The sequence below is a fragment of the Musa acuminata genome, chromosome BXJ2-7 (assembly GCF_036884655.1).
Source record: "Musa acuminata AAA Group cultivar baxijiao chromosome BXJ2-7, Cavendish_Baxijiao_AAA, whole genome shotgun sequence".
Classification (NCBI taxonomy): Eukaryota; Viridiplantae; Streptophyta; class Magnoliopsida; order Zingiberales; family Musaceae; genus Musa; species Musa acuminata.
In genome coordinates, this window is record NC_088344.1 from 9,298,088 (window position 1) to 9,316,712 (window position 18,625).

Genomic DNA, 18,625 nt, shown 5'->3' on the forward strand with positions numbered 1-18,625 from the left:
TCATGTATTAAAAGGAAAAAATAATATAATTCGGTACAAATATCTTATTATGTGAGAAACCTAAAATATTGATGATCAATCAATCATGATCATGAGATTCTACATCTTCAGTACTAAGGGGTTGTTTATACATCATCAAGCCACATATTTATGAATAGATTAATGACAAGTTACGAGACTGAGCCTCACATCCAAACATCTAAATTGAAGAATTTTAAATAAGAGAGAATCCGACACTAAAAAGAAAAGATGGGGAGCATCGAAATTACTCTTTTACATTACATGATAACAATTTTTCTCATCACTTTTCAAACCTTTACTTCTTTCCTCAAGTCATATGTGATGGGCTTTTCTTTTCTCCCTCAATTTGTATGACCCAAATTTATAATCTCCGATCCCTTATAACGGAGATATGGGTAATCAAAGGCCTCCAAATGATCTCCCGAGAATATATCATTTTCCTGCAGGTCTCATCGGACTTAAAACAACTTATGCACTTCTTACATAACTCAACAAAATTTCATAGACCTTCGAAAAAATTGAACATGCAACGTTTTTAATGGAACAATATTCCAAAACAACACACCTCCCTCGCTCACAAACTAGTAAATTTGACTATAGAATAAATGTTGCTAGTCTTTTTTTGGAGAGGCAATTTGCCTCCTACTATTCTGTATGAACTCTTTAATCTAAGTTAAGATATATTTTTTTCATAAAAGAAAAAAAATGATGAGAAGATGAAAGGAGTTTTTTATTGTACCCCATAATTTCTATTGATTTTTCATAAAACTTAAATTTTTTAAATCGATTAAAATAAAACATCGAAAACAAAATGGGATGTTTGTTACTAATGCATAAACGTTTAGAATACTCAATTTCACTTATTATAGAAAATATTCAGTTAACTCTGGCAGCAAATATAACAAAATACCAATAATATTTGAAAGAATATAATTATGAACATAAAACAAAATTTGTTACCAACATACATGTCTTCTTCATATTTTTCCCATCATGTTATGCTGACAAATATAAATCATATCATCATTTCCATATAACAAAAGTCTAAATTCAATATTACTCATACTTGGAATCTGTGTAGAGTTTGAAATTTCTTTACCCACAAAATCCACTTTGGTCTCTAATAACCAAAGGGGTCTAAAAAGATATGAGTCTCACAAGAGGAAACTGAGTATTTGCCTTGTTTTGCATCCTAGACAAAAAATAACTCCCAACAAGTTGGACAATAATATCCTAAGAAATAGAACATGATTAGTTTAAAAAATCAGATATTGATAAAAAAAATTTATCGATTTCATAATCTAATACATACTTGTCTCACACTAATATCATCAAGTTATATCATTTGTTCTTGAGTTGTAACTCAAATGATATAAATCCTCTAAATCTATCGTCTTTAGATGAAAAAATGGTGATTAAAATTTAAATTCCTTTTTAGAAGGACCCATAACAAAAATATATGCTTAGTTCTAATAAATCGGAAAACAATATAAATCTCAAATAATTCAAAATATCTACTATTAAAAAAAAATTAATCCCAAATATTAGGGTTCTATTTCACGCCATTCTTTCGAATGCCTACCTACAAATGGCCCCTAAAAGCGAATCCATTTATTTTCTCCGGCTATTCTTCCAAGAAAAGAGAGTGGGAGGGAATAAGTAGAGAGACCGGCATTGCCCACAGCACGACAGCATCTGCTTTTCCATACGCGGAGGAATAAATTCGTTTCCTTAAGAAATCTTATACTCTTTTCCCGGCTTCTCTCTCTCTCTATAAATTACCATCTCCCTCACCAACATCCCCAATCTCTTCCAGTGGCAGCCACTCACTCCATTCTTTTCACGATCACTTCCTTCCGCCACCATGAATGACCCGAGGTATGCCTACCCGTACCCTGCTCAAGGTAAGGTAACACTCCCATCAGATTTCTGCATCTACTGTTCCAGTTTCTTAGTGTTTTGATTGTTGGGTTGGGATATAAGGTTATTATCAGGGACCGCCAGTGATGGCACCACCTCAGTATGCAGCTCCACCACCAAGAAGAGAGCCGGGTTTTCTCGAAGGATGGTAAGCACCTTCTTCCTTTCTTTTCTACCATACACATCTTTCATCTAAACTTTCTGATGTTCAATTTCATTTCGGTGCAGCCTCGCTGCTCTGTGCTGTTGCTGTCTGATAGACGAGTGCTGCTGCGATCCATCCGTCATATGCGTCGGCTGAATACCTTCTTTCAATAACATATCCATGCATCTCATCATGTGAACATTTGCAGCTCTAATAACATATCCATTTCATGATGCTGTTGTTGTTGTTGTTGTTGTTGGAATCTCTGCTCCAAGTTTTTCGTGTGTAATCGAAGCAACGAGACACTTTGGAAGACCAAAAATTTCTGGGTAATGATCTCCACTCACATTAAATAAACCAAACCGCGCAGAACTATTTGCAGAGGAGAAAATTTAGAATCAGATTTGGGACACATCAAACTGCTTTCCCTTTCTCCAGCAGCAAGAATACAGGCAGAATATAGTCAGCAAAAATTTAGTTTTTTTTTTTGAGAAAAATAAAGAATTTTATTGATGAAAGAAAATAATCCTGCATCAACACGAATCAAAAAATCTAAATCCAGTGCTAATGAATTCCTTTAAAGATCAAAAAGTTTGCTGACCCTAACATGATTGAATAGCTAGTTAACAACACGATTTTCTTCTCAAAATACATACTTTCTTTTACAATCATAGCAAATATTAATTGGAACATATCTCTAATAATATTCAAAATTCTTGAAGTCTATTCTGTATTCGTCAAGAGATTGACTACTGCCTATGTGATGGTCTTTAGAGTCAAAGGAACAAGCAACTATATCATGCAGTGACTCTACTCACTTCTACATCATGTGCAAGATAGATTCAATTAAAGTCTGACTTTTGAGTTGAGGGGTACTCATGCTTGTTGGAGTCTCAAGAAATTGGTGAGTTTAAAGAGTTTCACAGTGAGGTTCTGCAATCTATATGGGTTGCAGAGGGAGATTCTTTACTTGTTAACTTGTATCATTCTATATTTTTTATCAAATGCACTTATTCTTCAAGAGTATATGATAACTTCTAAAGAGAATACGAAAGACAGAATAGAAATATTGATGAGGAAGTCGGATTTGAAACAGAAACAAAAGTGAAGTTACGGAAAGAAAAAGTAGAGATGACATGAGGGAGAATATATGCTCATACACTTGCAACGAGATGTTTTGCTTTAATTAATGGTAATAAATATGCTCATATATTTAACATATAGAGTTGATAACTAAGTAGCTATGATGCCCGAGTGAAAAACAAAAGACTTTGGATTTGAACGATGCAATTTCAATCATAAACTTTTTGGTCAAATTCAGTAACACTTTCGAACATGATACTATTCTGGATATACTTCAAATCTCTATCTCGTACATAAATATTCCAATAGTTTGATCTTTTTCACTAAGCAAAATAATAAAAAATCATTCTAAAAAATTATTCATAATTTTTTCATATCACATGAAAAACTAATTATAACAGTGCGAGTGATACCTTCCGAACGAGCACACTTCAGATGCTTGACTCTTCTTAAGATTTTATTCATTTAATTCAATATAACTTCTTATAAGAATCGTGGAAAATGTTTGTTATTGTGCTAATCCATCCAACCGACCTCTCATTTTTCTAAAAATCTTTTCATTTGTTTCGCTTAACATATACTAAATTTGATAAAGCCTGCATTTGTATCAACAGTGTATGATTTATGTGCATTAGGTGATTGTTATGAAGGGCTATCGATTCAATCTACCCGATAAAAGTAGATGTGATCTGTCATCACATATCACATGATCCCAGGAATTTAGGAATTTGAGAAAAAGCAGAGAACAACAAATAATAAAAGTAGATAAATATCAGTAATAAAGAACACAGGAAACTTACATGGTTCGACGGAGACGAGAAGAATTCTACTAATAATCTCTCACCCACCAAACCTAATCCCCAAATGCACCCACAATATAACTCAAAAAGAGTTTTTGGTATGTTTTCAATGAGAGAGAAAATATCTTTCTTTATTTATAGACTACAAGGAGGGCTACTATTTATAAAACTTCAGATGTGGGACTAAAATTTCAACTTAGGCTCCCGTAAGAAAATGGATGAATCTGTCTGTTTCCATCACAATGTTTGTCGTGTAGCTATTTATGGACATTTCCAGTGTCGTTCTTCGGAAAAGTCAACTCTAGTGATCGATATGCATATTTCCATCCCACGATCTTGAAGCTTTGGTAAAGCGAGTTGCTGTGAGAATAGTATCCATTTGGATTCATTGAGGAACGATCCATGTGTAGGAATCTCATCCCCTGCTTGGCAATCAACCTTTTTCAGGCTCACATGAACTAAGCACAAAAGCTTAACTTTCTTTCCGTCAGCCAAGAAAGGCGGCTACAATCCGGTATGCTGTCTTCGCCTAGTTGATCCCGTAATGGATCCATTTGTCTCTTCAGTAGCTCATCTTAGTGGCATGGGTCAAACACGGAGCAGGCAGAGGAAGTCCTGCTCTAAGAAGAGTCTGCACGGGTAGAAGACGAGGTTCGTCTTTCCGGAGTCTGTCAAAAACTAACCATCAACTCTTTTCTTTCTTTGTTGAAGCGATTTAAATAAGATTCAATGGGTATGGAAATAATAGGATTGGGTTTGGGTCGGATATTGACAGAGCGCTGACAGCTACCAATCATCAGCAGAGATTGGGTTGTCGGAAGATATGCATAACGAGATTACGACAAAGAAAACACAAATCTGACGACTTTGTTGTCCGTCTTGCAAACGCAAGATGCACGTTTCGACTTTTTAAATCTGACTTTGGGACCATTATGAGGCCTGTTGAAACGCATCAGCTCAGAGTTTTGCTGAAAGGGAGTGATCACTGCCACCCACCCAATCGCAGCTGATGCTGCCAAATCTTTAAACTGTGATGCAAAGTCAAAGTCCATCCCTTGAATGTTCCATCGGCCACTAAGAAGCATGTGGTGTGTTTGGTCTCTCTATTTATATTTTATTTTGCGGGGTTGCACTCGGATCGGGTCATGGCTGATTGATCAGACATAGATGGATGGCTTCTTCATCTGCCCTGTGGAACTTAATGTAAAGCCTCCTCCCTCTTTCCTTGTCTTTGGATCAGAGATAGGAGTCGAAGCAAGCTTCCCTACCAGCTGAGATGAGGCCGCTGGCCATGGCTTCTCTGCCTCTTTTCCTCCTTCTCTTCCTCCTCCCTCACTGTCTTGCCCTCCAACTGTGCACCAATTCAAGTAAGCGTCGAATCGCCTCCGCCTCTTTCTTTTTTTCTCTTGCAGGTTTGTTTTAGACTGACATGATGTCCCTTTTTCTGCTGCCCTTTTTTTGGTCAGTGGCGCCTGTGACCCTGAAGGCTCCTCTATCCTTCTGTGCTTACAATAGTAGCAGCTGCTGCAACTCGACCGATGATGCCGCAATCCAGAAGCAGTTCCAATCCATGAACATATCTGACTCGACCTGCGCTGCGGTCATGAAATCCATCCTCTGCGCGGTGAACTTTTAGCCCCCAATTCGAACTAGCGTTCTTCAGTTTGGACTGTCTTCTCTTTAATCTAATTGTGCAGTGGCTGACCAAGCTTAGAATCTCTGAGAAACTATTTGCTCTGCTTCTATAGACACCTATTATGATTTAGGGGCTTCATACCGAGTAAATGCAGATCTTGTGTTTGTAGGTTGGCAAATGGTGGTATGCTTTGTGCTGATAAATATCACTGGTCTTAAGTCGGGAACTAATTGAATCGCAGTTGAACAGAAAAAAAAAAAAAAAAAAATTCACAGATCTCATTGATGATGATTCTTCAAATTAACTTGTCAGCCACATCATAAAAGCTTTATCAGTAAAATGAACATCATTATTATGTGGAATTAAGTTTCTCTGGTATATATCAGCTGGAATTAGCCCTGGAGTAAGTGTTTAGATTAAGCATACTGACACATGAATATTACTTTTCTTTCGAAGTCATGCCAGTAATTTACAAGCTTTAAAATTGCTTTTTAAATATTGGAATTTTTCACCCCTCTTGCTTAGGTTCTTCCTCTCTTGTCTCACAGGTTTGAACTATTTCTCTTTTGGTTCATCTTTGCTGTATACTTTTACATTTTAAATCCTCAATCCATGCAAGAAATTTCTGGAGCAATTATTAACTCTTTCACTTTTTTATGCTTGATGTGGTGTATCTTTTTGGGATCAAGATGGATGCAGATATTGCTAAATGCCACTTGGTGTATCTTTCAGCTTTATTTATATCAATCTGATTTTATATAATGTGTGTATTCTTATACCCTGTATGTCAATATGTTCTTATCTTGAATAATTGTGTCTCACATCATCAATATGTTGTTCCATGCATTTAAAACATGTTTCTTGACATGTGGTCATGTTGCCCTTGATCTTGCAGAAGTGTGATCCATTTTCGGCTGATTTGTTCAATACTGAACCAACGCTTCGAACAGTTCCATACCTCTGCAACTCTACAAGCTCAGCAAGCTCTACTCCATCCAAGGACTCCACCAAAGACTTCTGTAAAGAAGTTTGGGATGCTTGCAAAGATATTTCAATAAAGAATTCTCCATTTGCTGGACTACCAGTTTCTTCATCCAAACTTACTGATATCTGGCAATCTGAAACGGACTTTTGTCGAGCATTTGGAGGGTCATCTAGTGATAATACACTATGTTTCAATGGCAACTCAGCTTCATTTAATGAAAGCATAGATTCAACTACCCCCAAAGGTCTGTGTCTTGAGAGAATTGGCAATGGATCTTACCTTAACATGGCTGCTCACCCTGATGGATCTAATCGTGTCTTCTTGTCAAACCAAGCTGGTAAAATATGGTTGGCAACTGTTCCAGAACATGGATCAGGAGGAACACTGGAACTTGATGAGTCAAACCCATTTCTTGATTTGACTGATGAAGTTCATTATGACACTGAATTTGGTTTAATGGGTTTGGCATTTCACCCAAACTTTGCAACAAATGGACGTTTTTTTGTTTCATACAACTGTGATAAGATTGAATCAGCAAGCTGTTCCGGAAGATGCTCATGTAATTCTGATGTAGGTTGTGATCCTTCAAAGCTTGGTAATGATAATGGTGCCCAGCCATGCCGATATCAAACTGTTGTGGCAGAATTTACTGCTAATGGTTCCTCATCAACACCCTCCACAGTATATTCTTTAATCTCTTTCAGTTGAATTTATTTTCTATATTATTTATCCAGATCTTTATGTTACATAATGTGCTCCTTGGTTCTAGGCAATAACCGCCAGTCCATCAGAAATAAGGAGGATTTTCACTATGGGGCTTCCATATACATCTCATCATGGTGGACAGATTCTCTTTGGACCAACAGATGGATATTTATACTTTATGATGGGTGACGGTGGGAATAAGGGAGATCCTTTTAATTTTGCTCAAAATAAGAAATCATTGCTTGGAAAAATTATGCGTCTCGACATAAATAATATACCAAGTAAGTCTCTAGACAATTTTTTGAAATCTTTTCTTCTTTCATTTTCTGTCTTGCAATTAGTGATTACATCATAATTTTTATGGATAGGTTTTATAATTTTGCATCATCTATGCTTCTTAGATTACTACTATATGCAACTTATCATGTTTAAGCTCTAAGTGCATAAAAATGTTTAAGCCCTGAAGAGCTCCTTGTTGACTGAGATAAATCAGTATCGATGCTACTGAAGAAAATCAAGCTGACTTATTCAACACTGTCTAATTCCACTGTTGCCAAGGAAGGATTTCTGTGTGTAGAGGGTGACAGACACTCAACTTTCGTTCAGATTTTTTTCTTTTTTCTTGGACCTTGAGAATATTAATTTGTTTAAAAAATAATTATAAACTTTGCTGTGTGTTTAAACAGAATTATCAAAATATTTCTAACAAAGCATAGGTCTTGTATATGCCGATAGTCGAGAATTCTTATTCCTTGTTGCATAACCCTCCTTTTCTTTGAAATAGGATAATACACCTCAAAATCATTGGGTATGAACAGATATGTTGGTATGCACAACCTAGTCATCATTTGCTCAAGTCAAATATAAATGATAATCATCATGTTCTAAAAACATGATCTGTTCTAACAAAGTACTTTCAGTTCGATGCACATCTCAAGTCATGCAATCAATGTGGCATACTAAGATTAAGTGCTGCATGTGAGGCCCATATTGATGCATTGCCAAAGAATGTACTGCTATACCTCTTTTGTTTGGACTCCTTAAATTGGCTTGACATATGTAAAGCAAATCAGCTATTGTATGCTGTTGTTCAATGACAATATTAATTCCGATGCGACCCATAAGTTCTAATATTGTGTTACCATTCTAACAAGTTACAAATCTGCCACCATCATTTTTTTTCCAACTAGATAAGAAATTGAACAGTCTTCCAATTACATGACACTTGTTACTGCTTGGAATAAGTGCTTAAAATCTTTTTTTTTTTTTCTTCTGTCATGTTAATTGTTTGATTGAGATTTCTATTGTTTTATGTCAGTCATGACATGATGAATAAAATACCATCTTATGAATTGGAGAAAATCTCACTGTGTACATAAGAATCATTATTTTGTCTTTTGTCAGGGCAACAGTTCTTGTACTTTGTCTTTTTAGGATCAAAATAGATTTTATGTTGGTATCGTGGCAGCATATCTTGGATCATATTCCATTACTCATGAGAAAAAGACTGGCTTGGCGCGAACATGTGTGTAAGAATGTATGCTGTGCATGTGAAGCTGGACACTGGCCAAATTAATCTTTAAAACAACCTCTATTTTTTCCAAGAGTTTCCAACATAATACAAGTATGCTTTATGCATCTTTAGAACACATTCACTCGCTATGTTGGAGAATTTTTGTTGAATTTTGTGAAAAATGTGATAACTGTGCTTTAAAAATTCTTCAGATATTGGATCAGTTAATGCAACCTGTCATGTAAATTTGTCGTGAGTGTTATTATCAGTTCTACTAACTGCAGATGTTTATTTCTAGGTCAGAGTCAGATAACTGATCTTGGCCTATGGGGAAACTATTCTATCCCGAAGGATAATGCCTATACTGTTGATAGTGAATTACAGGCTGAAATATGGGCATATGGTCTAAGGAACCCGTGGCGTTGCAGTTTTGACTTAGAAAGGCCTTCTTATTTCTTCTGCGCAGATGTTGGCCAGGTCTCTTTTCTTTTCCTTTCGGCATGTTTGCAAGTTTTGGATGCGTATTACACTATCTTCATTGTAGAATATGTTTGTTCCTTTTCTAAGCATCTAATGTACATACTTATGAACTATTTTTTGTGATGTTTTATAGCACTCTAGTTATGTATGACATTAGATGTTTAATTCTGCTAGTTCATAAAGTCTAATTCTGATGTAATATATGCTGCATTCTATCATTCTAGTTGGATACCACTGTATAACACAATTCCCTGTTTGAAAAGCTCTCCTGCTGGTAGATAAGTAAGTTTGCATAATAAATTAGTCAAATGATCGACACCAATGTAATCACAGGAAATATATGAAGAAGTAGATTTGATCTCAAAAGGTGGAAACTACGGATGGCGCGTGTACGAGGGTCCTGATCTTTATCATTCACCATGGGCACCTGGAGGAAATACATCACTCGACTCCATAAACCCAATCTTTCCTATTATGGGCTATACTCACGCCGATGTGAATACAAACGTGGGCTCTGCATCTATTATTGGCGGCTATGTATACAGGTCAACCACAGACCCCTGCATGTATGGAAGGTAACTAAGAACTTGTGGACACTTTAACCACAGCAAGTAACTTGATATAGAGATTAATCTCACTTCTCAGCTTTAAAAGTTATCTCTAATTGGACTGTAAGACCTGCTGTTCCGTGTATGGCTTTTTTAGGTACATATACACAGATCTGTATGCTGGAGCTCTGTGGGCAGGCACAGAGATCCCGGAAAACAGTGGAAACTACACCGGCAGTAGGATTCCTTTTAGTTGTTCCAAGAACTCCCCGATTCCTTGTGATACCATTGCTGAAAGTCCTCTCCCATCGCTGGGATATATATACTCATTTGGCGAGGATAATAGAAAGGATGTATTCCTTTTAACCAGCAAAGGTGTCTACAGGGTTGTCCGGCCAAGCCTCTGTAACTACACTTGCCCAAAGGAGAATACAACTGATACTGAGGGTTCAACTCCTGGCCTGTCTTCAGCTGCAGGGCAACTTGACAACATCCAAGGGAGATTGGTGCTCGTCATTATTACTCTTCTCATTTGGTATAGGCTTTAGCTGTGAGTGGTAAGTGGAGGCAGATCTATGTTTAAGCCTTCCCATGTCCTGTGTATCTTAATTAATGATAGGCCACACAAACAGCCGTGATGCTCTTTGCATGCTTTAGACGGGCATCAATGGATGAGTACTTGAGTTGCAAAACATGGGTTTGTATTTTGCTATCATCTTATTTTCATTTTGTATCTATAGGATGGTGTAACCTTTAAAATTTGTAGGATGCATACATTGGTGGTCGACTATTCTAAGAACATGAACTGCAAAACTTTTTCTTTCATCCATTAAATTACTGTAAACAACTCAGATGTTTAGCAAAAGGAGGGGAAGGCAAAACCAGCAGCAATCCGACAATCGGCAAGATTGAAGCATCACTCAACCAGTACCTCAATATAGACAAGATCAACATATGCAAACCTGGTCATCCAGTTCACAGTGAAACAACCACACCTCACTTGAGATGACATAGACAAAGAAACATCCACAAACTAGATGAAAATTCATAGCCGTGTTCTAAATGTACAAGTGGTTTGAGGCAAAAGCATCCGCATCCTGACGCACAAGGAAAATATTGCTTCAACCCAAAATCAAGCTTTTTTTTTCTTCTCACTGCCAACTTATATCGATATCAGGGCATTCAGTCCATATAAAATTACTAATTCCTGTACAATCAACCTTCTTATGCACAGAAAAAAATGGAACAGTACAATTATCAGCAAGCTATCTGATCTCTGAAGGTGGATATCTCCTCAAAAATGGGTAACCTCCTTGACCTGAAGGGAGACCAATCACTCATCAAGAGGTCGATTCTCCCCATGATTTCCTCTTCTGTACCAAAATCAATCTCTAATGTTGATGTGGCTGGCCGCAGATCAATCTCATGCATCAACTCTTCAGCCTTCTTTATGGTCTTCCAATCATCAGAACCCGAGAACCGGTGGCGGATGACATCCTCGAGCACATGATGGGCATCATGATATCTGCCTTGCCTGATGAGGCATAGCCCAAGATTGCAGGCCTTGTTGGCATCGGGTTCAATCATCTGAGCCTTGCGGTAGACCACCTCAGCAGCATCATAGTTGCTCTGCTGCATGTAGGCCCAGCCTAGATTGCCCTGTCAGATACGATATTAAAAATCAGTGATGTAATGACTTCCGTATGGTTAAATTCTTTGAGGAACTGCAAATGAAACCCCAAAATTATTCACTGGTTCGATCTCCAAAACTTCACAAGACAGGCAGGAAACACAAGTAATAAATTTCATTGCTTTTAGTTGATTGTCATAACGAACAATGACTTAACTAAAAGAATAGTAGCTGCATATTACGCGGTCGAACCAACTGAGTTTTGCTAATTTTGCCATTTAAGTGAACATGTTCCTTCGCAATCGTATCAGTAGATCTTTAAAATGTTGCGACATCTATTCCATATAAAGCTGTTCTCATGATTAGCTGAACTTTGGCTCATCACTATGAAAAGTTTTTTTCTGAATGGATATAGTAGTTCTCTGTAGACTAGCTTGATCAGCATTCATCTACCCAACACCAGCTCATAGAGATGAAAAGTATGCATCCGAAGCTAGTGCAGTCTAGATTATACAACCACAACATAATTAAGTAACAAAATACGGTTCTCTTTTACCTTCCAAGGACATTGTCGCGCATGCAAACAACATGCAGCTTCTAGTGCTACCTCAATGCTTATTTGTCATACCAGCATAATTAGGAAACAAATCTATCTTGATGCAATTAAATTAATACTTTTCTTAACAGTGGCCAATGACATCAAGAACAAGAAGGTTACCAGGATGCGAGCAGTCTCTTGCTTAATGTTGATTTGGAACTTTTTTCCATGCGAGCGTGCTGTTTTTGTTGTCTTTCCATTGAAAGCCTCCCCAACGTATATCATGTGCAGTTTCTGCTTCAGAAGCTCTATCTGTTCCTCTACCCTTCCGCATTTCTGAGCAGCAAAATGTTGCATGGCAATTAGCACCATAATAAAATTGACCATCTGATACTTCTATAACTTGTGATCCTCTCTAGATTAACAACAACAATCGTAGTACCTTGTAAAGATCAATAAGAAGATTGTCAAGAGACTCCTGTGCTTGCTTGGAGCAGAGGTGCCTGAAAGATCTAATGGCTTCAACTGCTTCCTCTGCTCGATTCTGCTGCTTCATAACCACTGCCATGTCCTTCAAAGCACTGTCTACCCTATCCCTACCATTTATCGCTTTCCAGAACCATAAAATCGCAGCATCCGGATCCTTCTCTACTAACTGGTACATTTGTGTAAGAATCTCAGTTAGAAACAAATGTATTAGATAAGATGCATAGATTAACGTGATAAACAAATAAACATGATTCCCAACGCGATGCATTGTGCCATTTTCGTCCCCCTGTTCATTGATAGGATCTGCAGATAAGACAACCATCGGTACAAATGGCCAAGAAGGAAATCATCAACAGCTCAGTCCCGAATGGGTCAGTTTAATGGATCTATTCTCTATACTACAGCATCTGGCTTTACAGAAGGATATGAGTTGACTAGAAAGTTGGGCCTGATCCGGAGAGCACTAATTCTCTCTTGTCGTTTGTTCTAATGCTAAAATTTCATGTTCCTCCACCGAAAGCAATTCTTCCCAAATCTTCTGCCCATTTTTTCTTCTAAAATGAATGCACATGAAGAAAAGAAGCTAATGCGAATCTCGTTCGCAAGTGAATGTTCTTAACAAACACAATTACTTCTCTGATAACGAAAAAACAATATGAAAGCTAAGACCAAGAAGACTACACCATAAGCCACAACAAGAACAACAGAACCTTTGTGCACAAGGTAGGGGAGCAAAAGAAGTACCTGGAGGTGCTTGGCGCGGACGTAAGGGCTGTCTCCGGGCGGAACCTTGTGGATCACATGGAACAGATCCTTCTTCTCACCTCCTCCTCCTCCTCCTCCTCCTCCTCGTCTCTTCTTCCAACCTGCTCCTTCCATCTCCGTTCTCTCTATTTCCTTGAAAGTCACCTGAGGACGACCAGCGGAGATGGGAAGGGGAGTTGAAGCGTGAAAATGAGGCAACAACAAGAAGAAGTAACGGGAGACGAAGAATCGGGACGGGAAGGCGTCCACATTGGGAATGGACTCGGTGGAGATCCTCGTGTCACCATATAGAGATTGCCACGTCGCAATCGGTGAGCCAATTGGTGTGGCATACCGGGCCACGACGAAATCACGCATACCCGCGAGTAACTTCCGCGGGACCCATGCTGCGCCTGTGAGCGCAATGAGGTCGGTAAAGCAGCGATCGGGTGGAAAAACACAGTATCCATTTTGGAAAGTGCAAAGTCCGTTGTCTTGGGTAACAAAAGCCGGTTTAAGCTATTAGGTTCGCCGGTGGTTGGATTGGGAAGGGGTTTGTGGGCCGTATCTTTCCGGTTCGAGCACGTTTCTTACTCTTCATGTCATTGGTCTCGATCCATAACACAACATGTCGCAAGATAGTATTGCTTGGTTGAGGCGTTGAAGTCACTCGTGCACCGTTGATGGGTCAAAACATCTATAGAGCATGTTATAGATCTATTTACGATAATGTATATTTTCTAAAGCTTGTTAACAATCATGGCATTATAGCTTGGCATAATCCTCTTCCAAAGAAATGATTTGGATAGATTGGAAAGGCAAGAAGATGCAACAAAGAGGGCAGCATCAGTGACGTCGAGCTCTACAGCTACACCCGATGCATGATACATACACACACTGCAGAGACATGATGCCAGTATCATGTCTGCATCAGCCCTTGTTCTAAAGGACTTGGAGGTTAGTGAACCATGATTTCGTTCCCCTGCTGTTGTGGAAACTTTAAGGCCTTTGCTCAGGCAGATGTTTCTGTCACCCAGTCTTCTTTTTTGCTTGTGCTTTCTTCCAGGGACCATGATGAACCTGTCTCTCTGGTGAAAAGAGAGTGAAGAGCTCATGATAATGTTACTGAAACAGTACAAAAATGTTTAGGTAATCATATGAAAGCATGGCAACCAATTGATCTGATCAGTGACAAAGGTTTGTGGATTTCTTAATCATTGTATTGCGAATAAGACATGTCGTTGTCACCATCATTATTTTGTTGCCATCTCTCACAGAAGATCATCATGCCCAGCTCGTTTTAATATATGTATGTGCGTATATACATGAACTCCCTTCGTGGTCCTACGCAAGTGCAACAGAATCTACTCCAACTCCAATGATTAAAGGAGAAGGTTCAAAGGAAAAAAGACGAGCACAAGAATCTCTCTTCAAGAAACAAACACCATCCGAAATATAAGAATTGCCCAAAAACAAGCACACTCCACTACTGCCTCACTCTTCTCCTTGAGCCCTCACTGCTACTACCAGCTTTGCCCTTCCAACTCCTCCGCCACCTGCTGAGGGGGGGCGGGCGTGCGTCAACGAAGAAGAAGAAGAAGAAGAAGAAGAAGAAGAAAGAGAAGGGATGTGTGGTCGCAGGTTCATGAGGGCGTTGATCACTGGCCTAACATTCTTCTTGTGTTTGGGGCTCATGCTGTCGGTGTCTATGATTGGTGGAGGAACAAAAGCACCGCCACCGGTGACTGTTGCAATTGCGGCTTCCTCTAGAGATAGGCAGCACATGAGGGACAGGAGCTTCGACCCTTTCTATGCTAGCAAGAGAAGAGTGCCTAAGGGACCTGATCCCATCCACAACAGGTAATTCTAACAGTGTATATCTTCTTCTTTTTCTCTTGATTCTTACTGCATTAAGCTTCTTGGAACTGTAATGCAACGAATCTAACTGGTTTCGTACTGGAAAATCTTTACACACAGTATTTATTTTTCTTTCTTTCTTTTGAGGTTTAGTTTAGATATTACTGCCTACCACACACAAAGGGATGACTCCGTTACAGTTTTAGATGAATTAAGCTCAATTCTTCATTTTTACTAGGGACTTAAACTAGACATGGATTTAGGTCTTTACGGTGTGTTCTGAACATGCCTTAAAGTAGTAAATGTAAAAGACAATTCAAGCACAGACAGATGCTTTGTCCTTTAGATTGAGATTGATTGAGCAAACGTCAGACAGTGCAGTAAAGAGCAACGAACACAAGGAAGTAGGTTTCTTACTTGCAACTGTTACTGTTTCAAAGGCCCATAGGTCGATGGAGTCGGTCACCAGTTTCCTTCATCTGTGGTGTTCCTACTGCACCGAGCCTAACCACGGTTCTATGCGTGTGGTTTTTTAGGAGAACAGGGAAGCTAAGCCGACCTCCTGCGAGAGCCTAGTGGTGCGAGGAATAAGGGAAGCTCCCGCTCGGAAGATGGATTAGAGGAGGATGGGAGTCTCATCTTGCATGTAACAGGAAATGGACCAGCTTTGAACACTCCTAAAACATTAGCTCTAGTATCCCTGCTCTGCCAAAGTGCTCTGCTTTACCAAGTGCTGGTTGCGGTGGGATGTCCGAAGAGTCCAATCTTCCCTCTCGCAAGATACGCATTCAGATGTTCCAGACAAAGATGTGAAGAGATGTTGCAGTACTTTACTGACCACCTCCTTTTATTTTGAGCGCCGGAGAGAGAGAGAGAGAGAGAAGGAAGAGAGCGGTGGAGTTTTGCTGATCAAGTGATTGTAGCAACTGTTCAAGCTCGTTAACCATGGTGGAATTGTATGTATTAAAGGTAAAGGTAAGGCATCCTTGACGTGTTTAGCTTTCTTCATCGTTGTTGCCATGCAGCTAAAGCAGAACAATTGGAGCCTCTCTCTGAGGTTACTGTTAGCTGGGAATAACCCAAAGCAGAGAAAAGAAGAGAGAGAAAGAGAAAGAGAAGATCCAAACCGGCAATTCTTCTAACCTGCGCTTTTGCTTTCGATCCTCTCTTTATTGCTTCTTTTCTTGCAATATCTTTGAGGGGACCGAGGAGCAAAGACTGGATCTAAGGCAGCGGCCTGCTTCCCGGACCAGATCTGAACATTGTCACTGTCTCCAACCTTGATTGTTCTATTCCTCTGCACACACCTTCCATCTTAAAAACCCACCCGAATCAAGTTGAATTCTCGTAATCTTTCATGTTAGGATGAATTCAGACTATCCAATACCTTCAAAAATTAAACTCAAAATATCTATTCTTAATAATAGTATTTTATTCTGTGCCAATGGAGGGATTAATAGATATATAATTGTTGAAAGCATATTATTATTCTATTAATTGACAAGAAGAAAGTTCTCTTTTGATAATGATTTGTGAGTTAGCAATCATGAGGTGTAAGTGCATTCGATCAATTTGATCATCTAATCATCTAACCAACAAAATATAAACTCTTTTTTATTTCTTTAGTCCAATCTATCTTGAGACATATCAATCACGGATTAGTCTAATCATCAGCTTCCAAATCCACAAAGCATTTCCAACGTATCTAAAATGTAAGACGAGTATGTAAGATGATTACCTTTCCTATTGGAACCTCTTATTTTATTTATAGTATATTATCTTATATATTTAAGTTTAAATTATTAATAGCATATCCAACCATCTATTATACGTCAATTCAACTCGTTTTTCAGTTCTTTTCGATGTGAGACTACGCAAAATATTATATATATATTTTTTTATTTTGGTACATCTCAAATCCAATCAAAAGCTCTCCAAGTCTATTATAAAGGTGTTGTATAGATCACATTTACTGCAAGGTGTGGTAACTATACAGATTTCAATTCTTAAATCATGACAAGAGTAGTTGATGAAGACCGGAAGATACATGGAAGTGATGCAATTATTGGAGTAGTTGAGTCTATGATTAATCATGACAAGAATGTTGTTCGTGATAGAAATCCTATCCATATCTCATGCACTGAAGAAGATCGTACGAGACAGTAAATAAGAAGGACGATTGACGGCATGACAAGGATGACAATTTCAATACGAAACATTGTAAATGGTGAACACGTGGACAAAAAGCACGAAGTTGGTCGAGAATTAATTGTGTAAACATTTTTGAAGAAAATGCTTACTTTTTAGACACCTTTTACTTACCATTCATTATTTTTGAAAATTAATAAAATAATATTTTTATTATTTATAATCCCTCTAATTCTCTTTTTTTTTCCTTTTTCCATAATCCTTCTTACCGCTCATGCACTTTACTAGATAGTTTTTAAAGATTTAAAATATGATATCTTTTGATTTAATGCAACTGGCTTAGAAGATGATATATCTTGGATTATTACAAAATATACATAATCCTAAAAATATTAAATTATTATAATAAATGTCAAAAACTATTTTTCACCCTTTTCTCTTTGATTTTCAATTTGTCTCATTTCGTCATCTCTTTTTTTTCATTATTTTATATCATCTCAAACGATTAATAGGAGGAGGATGAGAAAAAGGAAGATGGTAAAAAAAAAATTTTGAATTGTAGATAAGGAGTAAGAAGATTTTATTAGAATTAAATTATAAATTAAGGACATATATATATATATATATATATATATTTATAAAAGAAATAATTTAGGAACATTTAAGGTTCTTAACATAGAGTTTTAAACAATAAGAATGGATTGTAAATAGTAATCTCCATCTAAAACAGTAGAAAATTATGATGACTTTGAGATCTGACCTAAATTCAAAAAAAAAAATTCCATAGGTTTATGCCTAGAATTATATAAATGCACATGCAAAATATATAGTATCAGAAACCTTCAAGAACAGGTGACGTAATTTTGGCAAGTGTAGCCTAATGCACTTCTAATTGGATTCCTTTCATAGTCTTCTGCATTGGTCCCCCAATCGAACATCCTGCTTGTGTCAGACTACCATGGACGGACACCTGTCGTCATGCTCACAGGAGAAGGAAGGAGAGAGGAAAGTAAGAAGAGGAGAGAGAAAAATAGGAGAGCGAAGTAAGCACAGAAGTGAGAAGAGAGAGAGAGGAAAGAAAGGAGGGTAAGAGAAGAATAAAGAAGATAAATTTATTTCTATGTATTATTTTATTATATATTATTCAATCACGATTAGAGAACTTGTAAATGCTTGACATATAATTTATCTTCCAATTATCATTGTAGAGTGGACGTGTTGGTTGATAATAATAACTTATATCCTCTGTAAAATGGTTTTGATTTCGAAGAACAAAACCAATAAGATGGTTACATGCTATGATTTCGAATCGACGATCAAATCCTAAACCAAGAACAGTCGTCGGAAGCGACGGCGGTCTCCTAATATTTGTGATAAGGAGCT

General features: G+C 37.8%; 2 protein-coding genes and 3 long non-coding RNA genes across 5 annotated transcripts; 3 read left to right on the forward strand and 2 right to left on the reverse strand.

Moving 5' to 3' along the window:
• Window positions 1-1,468: 1,468 nt before the first annotated feature.
• LOC135617091 (uncharacterized) lies at window positions 1,469-4,295 on the reverse strand. The gene is made up of 2 exons (XR_010488608.1): window positions 3,970-4,295; window positions 1,469-2,458 (listed from the first exon to the last, which is right to left on the reverse strand). It is a non-coding gene; the product is annotated as an uncharacterized LOC135617091 (long non-coding RNA).
• Window positions 1,628-2,319, forward strand: LOC135617088 (uncharacterized). Its single transcript, XR_010488606.1, has 3 exons — window positions 1,628-1,925; window positions 2,005-2,089; window positions 2,170-2,319. It is a non-coding gene; the product is annotated as an uncharacterized LOC135617088 (long non-coding RNA).
• Window positions 4,296-5,082: 787 nt separating the features above from the next.
• Window positions 5,083-10,573, forward strand: LOC135617086 (HIPL1 protein-like). The gene is made up of 7 exons (XM_065116998.1): window positions 5,083-5,336; window positions 5,436-5,593; window positions 6,501-7,271; window positions 7,360-7,576; window positions 9,107-9,285; window positions 9,622-9,863; window positions 9,994-10,573. Exons 1-7 carry the CDS (start codon window positions 5,246-5,248, stop codon window positions 10,382-10,384), a joined length of 2,049 nt encoding a protein of 682 aa, XP_064973070.1. The 5' UTR covers window positions 5,083-5,245; the 3' UTR covers window positions 10,385-10,573.
• A 288-nt stretch (window positions 10,574-10,861) lies between these two features.
• On the reverse strand, window positions 10,862-13,630 carry LOC135617087 (protein SULFUR DEFICIENCY-INDUCED 2-like). Its single transcript, XM_065116999.1, has 4 exons — window positions 13,238-13,630; window positions 12,447-12,659; window positions 12,185-12,340; window positions 10,862-11,495 (listed from the first exon to the last, which is right to left on the reverse strand). Exons 1-4 carry the CDS (start codon window positions 13,613-13,615, stop codon window positions 11,094-11,096), a joined length of 1,149 nt encoding a protein of 382 aa, XP_064973071.1. The 5' UTR covers window positions 13,616-13,630; the 3' UTR covers window positions 10,862-11,093.
• A 725-nt stretch (window positions 13,631-14,355) lies between these two features.
• Window positions 14,356-16,102, forward strand: LOC135617089 (uncharacterized). The gene is made up of 2 exons (XR_010488607.1): window positions 14,356-15,097; window positions 15,631-16,102. It is a non-coding gene; the product is annotated as an uncharacterized LOC135617089 (long non-coding RNA).
• Window positions 16,103-18,625: the final 2,523 nt, after the last annotated feature.